Genomic DNA, 9,446 nt, shown 5'->3' with positions numbered 1-9,446 from the left:
GGAAAACCATTTATACCACCTTATAGCTGAGAGAATAACCTTTCCAACAGTATATAATACTCAATATTGAAAAAAAAATGAAAAAGGGCTTTATTTCCCAGGGAACCACCTTAATTTAATATAGGATATTGACGTTAAAGTAGTGCTATTGACGTCGCGTCGTAACGTCAGAAAATTTAACATATTAGACATGCATTTTTCGGCAACATCAAAGGAAAATGAAGACATCCACTTTGCCTGTCACAGAGACACGGAACTGGCGTATTATTATATAGACGCTAGATAGAATATCAAATTATCATGACAAAACTGAAGTATAATATTCTGGTTGGATTTTATATTTAAAATATGTATACATCTTATTATGTGATTATGTTGAAAACCTTCAATATTTTAATCTGAAGTGTCGAAAAGAAAGGCTTGCAACAGTAAGCACAGATCTATGAAATAAGTTCTTTACGCATTTTAAACATTGTCTTTTCCCTAAATGCTTATACAACAATACAACCTGAACAATATCAAAAAGCCAAACTTAAACAAACACGAAACACCTAAAAACAAAAAGTTAAACTTTGAAAAATCATTTATTCGGTTGCATACTATCCTCTTCCGCAAAAATATGCACAAAATGTAAAAATTAACCGGTTAACAAAACAATTTTTTGTCTAATGATCCGTACTGACTTTACCAAACATTTTAACCTGAAATGTCGAAAAAGCAATGAGCAAGGAGTAAATTTCAAATCAACAAAAATCATTATTTTGAAAACATTGTATATATATATGGTCCTTCCTCACAAAAGTTTACAATAAATGTAGAACACAAAGGTTTATGAGGAGCAAATCAAAATATGAACAAAAATCAGTTCAATTGGCATGTTCTATATTGTCTTCAGCCATAAAATCTTCCACAAAATTGATATGAAACCCATCAAATTCAACTCAGAAAAAGCAGTCATTTAAGTGCATACAAAAATACAACTTGTAGAATATCAAATTATTATTTTTAGTATATATAATTGCATATGGTCCTCCCTCACAACAGTTAAATTTTTGCACTAAATTTGCAACACAAAATACAAATTCTAAATAATTCCTATGGTTTTCCTCAAAAGTTTAATCAAAATATAAAAGATGAGAGGTGAACGACAAAATCAAAGTTTGCAGAATTTAATTATTTTGGTATATATATGTTTATTGATATATGCCCTTTATAACAATGTGAAAAAGAAAAACAGTTTGCAACAAAATCAGTTATTCTGATGATATTGCATACACTTTTTCTCCACAAAAGTGTAAAAAAAAAATGGTTGTAGGAAATACTTCTGATTCAACAAAAATCAGTATTTGCATCTTATGCCCCTTTTTAAATGCTTTTGTAAAGATTTATTTTGAAGGCAAGAGAAGACAAATGCTTAAAAAGGACAGCCATCTTTTTTGCAAACACAATTTCCGTTACTTTGTGCTAGAACTTCATTTAACAAACCACACAAAACTCGCGGCTTTTCACGACAAAGAAGACATATTTTTTTTCGGCAACATCAAAGATTTTTTTCGGCAACATCAAAGGAAAATGACGATATCAACTTTGCCTGTTACAGACACACAAACAGACACACTCTCCGTATTATTATAAGAGATGAATATTTTTGTTAACATTCTACTACTAGTTTCACCTCATGGTTTCCGTCATGATTATCTTAGTCTTGGACTTACCTGAAAAAATTGGTATGTTTTATATGTATCATAATTTACTTCCATCAAGTATCCTTTCCTTTCCTTTCAACCTACCACACCCCCCTCCCCAACACCAACACCACCACTAAACCCCCACCTCCCCAAATCCAACCCAACCTTCTCAATTCCCAAATATATATAAGTGTCCCTCTTTCTCAGGGAAAAACTAACCTTGTATATTTCCTTGTTGACATAAAATTTGTCATGTTAAACTCTTTTTTTCAATCATATGGAATTACGCTTGTCAGGGGTTAACTGTATGCAGTTATTCCTTGCCCTATTACCCAACTTTTAAATTACTTTTTGAAAGATAAGATTAAATTACCGAAACATATTACATGATGCTAGACAGCTTTACATGGTTCTATCCCCTGTGTTTAATGACTATTATTTTTTAAAGAACATTCTTTATTCTGTAGCTCGATCGGAGGTTCAAGCTACAAACACATTTCGCAATCATTATTCCGATGTTACGGTAAGTTTTGAAACTATTTTTATGATGGTAAAGTTAACAAAAAGTTTGTGTTTTTTTTTCTGCTGTTGTTTAAAAAGTTTTACATTTTAATGGTTTGCCATAATTTGAAATAACATTGTTTTAATAAAGGTATTTCTCCTTCTTTTTTTTTTAGTGAATCATTCATAGCTACCAATCTTTACTAAGCAGACAATTTTGTGATTTGTTGCTCTACACTTAAATTTATTAGAAAAAACAATTCCTGTCGTATAGCTTTTCAGTTCATCTCAAGTTAAATTATTTAGGATCTGTATCCTGAATCTCATAGCATAGTTACAAATACATTCTTCAATGTCCAACTAAACGACTTTCCGTATTCGTGGTGCAGCATTTTTTTGAAAGGAAATGGTGGGGTAGAACCAGTAATCTTTTCTGCTCTATTTTTTTGTTTCTATTTTGTTTCTTAATTAATCAGTAACATAAACATATTAGCAACAATTGTACAACAGTTGTATATAAGTGGCGTAGCACAACAAATGCTGTATATTTATGAATTACTTCTATTAGTACACCAGGTTGCACAACAACCGGTATTACTAAACTATGGAACTACCCAGAACAACCCAGAATCAGCCATAACCACCCAAAATCACCCAGAACCACCCAGAATCAGCCAGAGCCACCCAGAATCAGCCAGAATCAGCCAGAATCACCCAGCCGATTTCAAATGTCATGCGCAAACTGCGCCGATCTTAAATACAGTGAGAATGCGTACATCCAAAAGAAGATTTCGAATTAATTACGGAGAAATTTAACTCTTTTTAAAAATTTTACTCGAACACGTATGTTGCACTGGACATTGTGTTTTCGATAATCATTTACTACAAAGAAATATAATTGATAGTAAAGAATTTTCTTTAGTCAAAAACATCAAGTGTGAAAATCATATATCATATACTCTTTTTAGGGTACTTTTTCAGACCTGTACATAGTCAGTATAAAAATTGCGCGTAAGCGTTGTTCCGCCTCTCTAGTAAATCCAGCAGTAGCATAGCAATTGCAATGCTTTGATGAAAAAATAAACTCCAATATTCCCTCCTTCTATATTAAAACCTCCTTTATTTCTGTGGATGAAATGCTAATATACCGCAGCAGTGATTTAGCTTCTAACTCCCAGTCTCCTCTGCCCTGATTCTCTGTCATGATGGTCGGTGGAACTAATTTATTAATTTGGTACCGTCAGGGGCGCGATTTCATAAACCGCCTTGCCCCTAAATCTTTGGGCAAATAACAATGCTGGACTTTTAACGGTTTTTGTAAAATAGGATAAAAGGTAGCTATAATTGCGTAGGGTTAAGAAAAAATAGGATTTCTGTTTAGATGTTTTTATTTACATGTAAAACAATATACAATGTTAAAAAGCGATTGTTCACAACGATAAAATTGGCAAAACACACGCACAAAAAACCTCACGCGCTGGATTGACCTTAATGGTAATAGAAACATTAATAGTACTTAGTTAGCTACTGTAATATAGTGAAAAACATATTTACAATATAATGGGTATTCCTAGCGAAAGCAAAAAGATACATTGTGCAGTAGTGAGATTGTTTTTCGTATCGTCGGATACGGTCACGTTTTCATACTTAAAGTTCTCAACGTAGCCCTTCAAACATTCTTCGAGAAAATGGACATAGACAGGACCTTCTCTCTTCTGCACTTTCTTATATTTGTCGGTGAATGTAACGACGCCAGTAGACTTGATGATGAGAAAGTCTTGCGGCGTAATTCTCATGGTACAACTTGGTGAGACACATCTAAAACATATTAAAACAATTTGTTTCAAGAAAATACCATATGCCAGCCATTCTAACGTATAGAGCTTAAACCCTTAGACAAAGAGTTTAACACTTTCAATACGTTAAAGAATTACACGAACTAAAAATACCTTGCAACCATTTTATGCATTGCCTTGAGTCGTAGCATCATACATTTCCCAGAGGTCTTTCGTTTAGGGTTAATCATAGTTAAATCAACAGGCATCACCTTCTGGCAATGATAATCGCCATTTTTTTTCTTTTTAACAACTAGTGGTGTGACCGGGGTTTGAGTTGTATCAATCCTTTCCTCGGCTATTACTGCATCTGTGAAGTGGCGTTTGCGATTAATGTGGTTTGGCTTCCTCCCAACGTTTTTAGATGTTATATACAGGTCACTGAACGATGGTGAAAATTGTCGACTGTTTACATGCTCCATTCTACGTGCCTCGTCCCAACGGTGCCAAGTGATTGGATCAACCTGTAATATTGCAATTATTTATAATAAAATTTTATTCGACGTGAACGTATACTATGTCAGCATCTATGAAAAGTAATTTTTTAAAACAAGTATGTTACTACCAATTATACAATTACACTTTTTTATATAAGAACAATTTTATAAGAACAATGAGGATCAGAATTGCTGAAAAAAAAGAACAATGGCAAGTGCATTTCAGGCTGAAGCAAAATTTTCTGTTTCTTATAAAAAAAGTGTATACAACAATTATATTATAACCTGAAATTGATTGTAATCATTTGCTAATCTGTACTTTCCAGACTGGTAAACAGCTCGAACTTCTTCAGTTCTTTGTCTCTGAATAATGACCTTCACTTTTGAAATAAGCTCGATAATTCCAAGTTTTTTATTTCCAGTTTCCATTTTTAAAATGGAAAGAAGTGATTCGATTGCATTGTTGTAGAATAGCCCATCCAGACCAGATCCCTCTCTCGCCGACTCGATCACGCTTTCAATAAACTGTTTTCCTCGATTCCTCGAAAACCAGTCGTGGAAAGTTGGAGCAAGGTCCTCCCAATTCTCCTTCAAAGAGTCAAGCTTGGCTTTAAAATCGTCCTCCTCTTCAGCTGACGCTAATCCTAATTCCATAACAACGCCGTCATTGATGCCATAGATATCCGCTAAAAATTTTTTCTGCCCCTTTGCACCAAGCTGTGTCAACTTTTTTTTGTCTCGATCAGACATGTTTTTAACACAAAGCAGACTTTTAAGATCAGGTAAGACATGTTTAAACCCTTGGAATAATGCTCGTTCAAGATCAGTACCCAAATAAGTTAGGCTACGTAATTTGCTGTTGGCTAAAAGAAATTCTGTTGCAAAACGTGAAAATGTTTCAGGTGTTTTTCTCATATGCAAAAGGACGGGACCATAAAACCAAGGATGATTACCTTTGTCGTTTACAAGTCGGAGGTTTTGATAGCCGATATCTGTAAGCCACATATCACACACATTGAATGTGGTATCCATCACAATTATTTTGTTTTGATTTACGCACAATTTCTCGATGTCGTTCAACTGTTGGTCATCGAAAGCGGTGACAATATATTCTTCTGAATGAACACTACGTTGCGAATAAATTTTTGTTCTTCCCGCCTCATTTCCACAACAACCATTAGCAGCTTATCTTCATTAACATCTGTCTCATTATTCGTACAACAAATTCTGCCAATGCTCTGCTGTATGTTATACACCTTAAAAACATTAAGTTCTAAATAATTTTGTTTGTATATTTTAACGTTTAAGCCAGAGTTAAAATAGAAAACTGGTAATACCTGTTTTTGATTTCGTGGCTGCGTGGATTGCGAAGAATATCGAAATGGTCCTCCAGAATTGTCAATGCCTTGATCATAAGTACTTTCTGGTCTAGTTTTACTTTTTGAAAGATAAGATTAAATTACCGAAACATATTACATGATGCTAGACAGCTTTACATGGTTCTATCCCCTGTGTTTAATGACTATTATTTTTTAAAGAACATTCTTTATTCTGTAGCTTGATCGGAGGTTCAAGCTACAAACACATTTCGCAATCATTATTCCGATGTTACGGTAAGTTTTGAAACTATTTTTATGATGGTAAAGTTAACAAAAAGTTTGTGTTTTTTTTTCTGCTGTTGTTTAAAAAGTTTTACATTTTAATGGTTTGCCATAATTTGAAATAACATTGTTTTAATAAAGGTATTTCTCCTTCTTTTTTTTTTAGTGAATCATTCATAGCTACCAATCTTTACTAAGCAGACAATTTTGTGATTTGTTGCTCTACACTTAAATTTATTAGAAAAAACAATTCCTGTCGTATAGCTTTTCAGTTCATCTCAAGTTAAATTATTTAGGATCTGTATCCTGAATCTCATAGCATAGTTACAAATACATTCTTCAATGTCCAACTAAACGACTTTCCGTATTCGTGGTGCAGCATTTTTTTGAAAGGAAATGGTGGGGTAGAACCAGTAATCTTTTCTGCTCTATTTTTTTGTTTCTATTTTGTTTCTTAATTAATCAGTAACATAAACATATTAGCAACAATTGTACAACAGTTGTATATAAGTGGCGTAGCACAACAAATGCTGTATATTTATGAATTACTTCTATTAGTACACCAGGTTGCACAACAACCGGTATTACTAAACTATGGAACTACCCAGAACAACCCAGAATCAGCCATAACCACCCAAAATCACCCAGAACCACCCAGAATCAGCCAGAGCCACCCAGAATCAGCCAGAATCAGCCAGAATCACCCAGCCGATTTCAAATGTCATGCGCAAACTGCGCCGATCTTAAATACAGTGAGAATGCGTACATCCAAAAGAAGATTTCGAATTAATTACGGAGAAATTTAACTCTTTTTAAAAATTTTACTCGAACACGTATGTTGCACTGGACATTGTGTTTTCGATAATCATTTACTACAAAGAAATATAATTGATAGTAAAGAATTTTCTTTAGTCAAAAACATCAAGTGTGAAAATCATATATCATATACTCTTTTTAGGGTACTTTTTCAGACCTGTACATAGTCAGTATAAAAATTGCGCGTAAGCGTTGTTCCGCCTCTCTAGTAAATCCAGCAGTAGCATAGCAATTGCAATGCTTTGATGAAAAAATAAACTCCAATATTCCCTCCTTCTATATTAAAACCTCCTTTATTTCTGTGGATGAAATGCTAATATACCGCAGCAGTGATTTAGCTTCTAACTCCCAGTCTCCTCTGCCCTGATTCTCTGTCATGATGGTCGGTGGAACTAATTTATTAATTTGGTACCGTCAGGGGCGCGGCAAAACACACGCACAAAAAACCTCACGCGCTGGATTGACCTTAATGGTAATAGAAACATTAATAGTACTTAGTTAGCTACTGTAATATAGTGAAAAACATATTTACAATATAATGGGTATTCCTAGCGAAAGCAAAAAGATACATTGTGCAGTAGTGAGATTGTTTTTCGTATCGTCGGATACGGTCACGTTTTCATACTTAAAGTTCTCAACGTAGCCCTTCAAACATTCTTCGAGAAAATGGACATAGACAGGACCTTCTCTCTTCTGCACTTTCTTATATTTGTCGGTGAATGTAACGACGCCAGTAGACTTGATGATGAGAAAGTCTTGCGGCGTAATTCTCATGGTACAACTTGGTGAGACACATCTAAAACATATTAAAACAATTTGTTTCAAGAAAATACCATATGCCAGCCATTCTAACGTATAGAGCTTAAACCCTTAGACAAAGAGTTTAACACTTTCAATACGTTAAAGAATTACACGAACTAAAAATACCTTGCAACCATTTTATGCATTGCCTTGAGTCGTAGCATCATATATTTCCCAGAGGTCTTTCGTTTAGGGTTAATCATAGTTAAATCAACAGGCATCACCTTCTGGCAATGATAATCGCCATTTTTTTTCTTTTTAACAACTAGTGGTGTGACCGGGGTTTGAGTTGTATCAATCCTTTCCTCGGCTATTACTGCATCTGTGAAGTGGCGTTTGCGATTAATGTGGTTTGGCTTCCTCCCAACGTTTTTAGATGTTATATACAGGTCACTGAACGATGGTGAAAATTGTCGACTGTTTACATGCTCCATTCTACGTGCCTCGTCCCAACGGTGCCAAGTGATTGGATCAACCTGTAATATTGCAATTATTTATAATAAAATTTTATTCGACGTGAACGTATACTATGTCAGCATCTATGAAAAGTAATTTTTTAAAACAAGTATGTTACTACCAATTATACAATTACACTTTTTTATATAAGAACAATTTTATAAGAACAATGAGGATCAGAATTGCTGAAAAAAAAGAACAATGGCAAGTGCATTTCAGGCTGAAGCAAAATTTTCTGTTTCTTATAAAAAAAGTGTATACAACAATTATATTATAACCTGAAATTGATTGTAATCATTTGCTAATCTGTACTTTCCAGACTGGTAAACAGCTCGAACTTCTTCAGTTCTTTGTCTCTGAATAATGACCTTCACTTTTGAAATAAGCTCGATAATTCCAAGTTTTTTATTTCCAGTTTCCATTTTTAAAATGGAAAGAAGTGATTCGATTGCATTGTTGTAGAATAGCCCATCCAGACCAGATCCCTCTCTCGCCGACTCGATCACGCTTTCAATAAACTGTTTTCCTCGATTCCTCGAAAACCAGTCGTGGAAAGTTGGAGCAAGGTCCTCCCAATTCTCCTTCAAAGAGTCAAGCTTGGCTTTAAAATCGTCCTCCTCTTCAGCTGACGCTAATCCTAATTCCATAACAACGCCGTCATTGATGCCATAGATATCCGCTAAAAATTTTTTCTGCCCCTTTGCACCAAGCTGTGTCAACTTTTTTTTGTCTCGATCAGACATGTTTTTAACACAAAGCAGACTTTTAAGATCAGGTAAGACATGTTTAAACCCTTGGAATAATGCTCGTTCAAGATCAGTACCCAAATAAGTTAGGCTACGTAATTTGCTGTTGGCTAAAAGAAATTCTGTTGCAAAACGTGAAAATGTTTCAGGTGTTTTTCTCATATGCAAAAGGACGGGACCATAAAACCAAGGATGATTACCTTTGTCGTTTACAAGTCGGAGGTTTTGATAGCCGATATCTGTAAGCCACATATCACACACATTGAATGTGGTATCCATCACAATTATTTTGTTTTGATTTACGCACAATTTCTCGATGTCGTTCAACTGTTGGTCATCGAAAGCGGTGACAATATATTCTTCTGAATGAACACTACGTTGCGAATAAATTTTTGTTCTTCCCGCCTCATTTCCACAACAACCATTAGCAGCTTATCTTCATTAACATCTGTCTCATTATTCGTACAACAAATTCTGCCAATGCTCTGCTGTATGTTATACACCTTAAAAACATTAAGTTCTAAATAATTTTGTTTGTATATTTTAACGTTTAAGCCAGAGTTAA

At 34.4% G+C, this 9,446-nt stretch overlaps 1 protein-coding gene across 1 annotated transcript; it reads right to left on the bottom strand.

The window, feature by feature from the left end:
• Window positions 1–384: 384 nt before the first annotated feature.
• LOC130630218 (uncharacterized) lies at window positions 385–9,446 on the bottom strand. The gene is made up of 4 exons (XM_057443620.1): window positions 8,414–9,446; window positions 7,806–8,155; window positions 4,139–7,674; window positions 385–4,007 (listed from the first exon to the last, which is right to left on the bottom strand). Exons 1-3 carry the CDS (start codon window positions 9,158–9,160, stop codon window positions 7,407–7,409), a joined length of 1,365 nt encoding a protein of 454 aa, XP_057299603.1. The 5' UTR covers window positions 9,161–9,446; the 3' UTR covers window positions 385–4,007; window positions 4,139–7,406.

This window comes from Hydractinia symbiolongicarpus, chromosome 2 (assembly GCF_029227915.1).
Source record: "Hydractinia symbiolongicarpus strain clone_291-10 chromosome 2, HSymV2.1, whole genome shotgun sequence".
Taxonomy (NCBI): domain Eukaryota; kingdom Metazoa; phylum Cnidaria; class Hydrozoa; order Anthoathecata; family Hydractiniidae; genus Hydractinia; species Hydractinia symbiolongicarpus.
Note: the sequence above shows the minus strand (reverse complement) of the source record. Positions and strands in the feature narration are given on the sequence as shown.

Coding starts and splice junctions, on each gene's coding strand:
- LOC130630218 (XM_057443620.1), bottom strand. CDS start 9,160: ATGGATACCACATTCAATGTGTGTGATATGTGGCTTACAGATATCGGC. Junction 8,156..8,413: donor ATGATTACAATCAATTTCAG/GTTATAATATAA, acceptor GCAATATTACAG/GTTGATCCAATCACTTGGCA. Junction 7,675..7,805: donor ATGCATAAAATGGTTGCAAG/GTATTTTTAGTT, acceptor AATATGTTTTAG/ATGTGTCTCACCAAGTTGTA.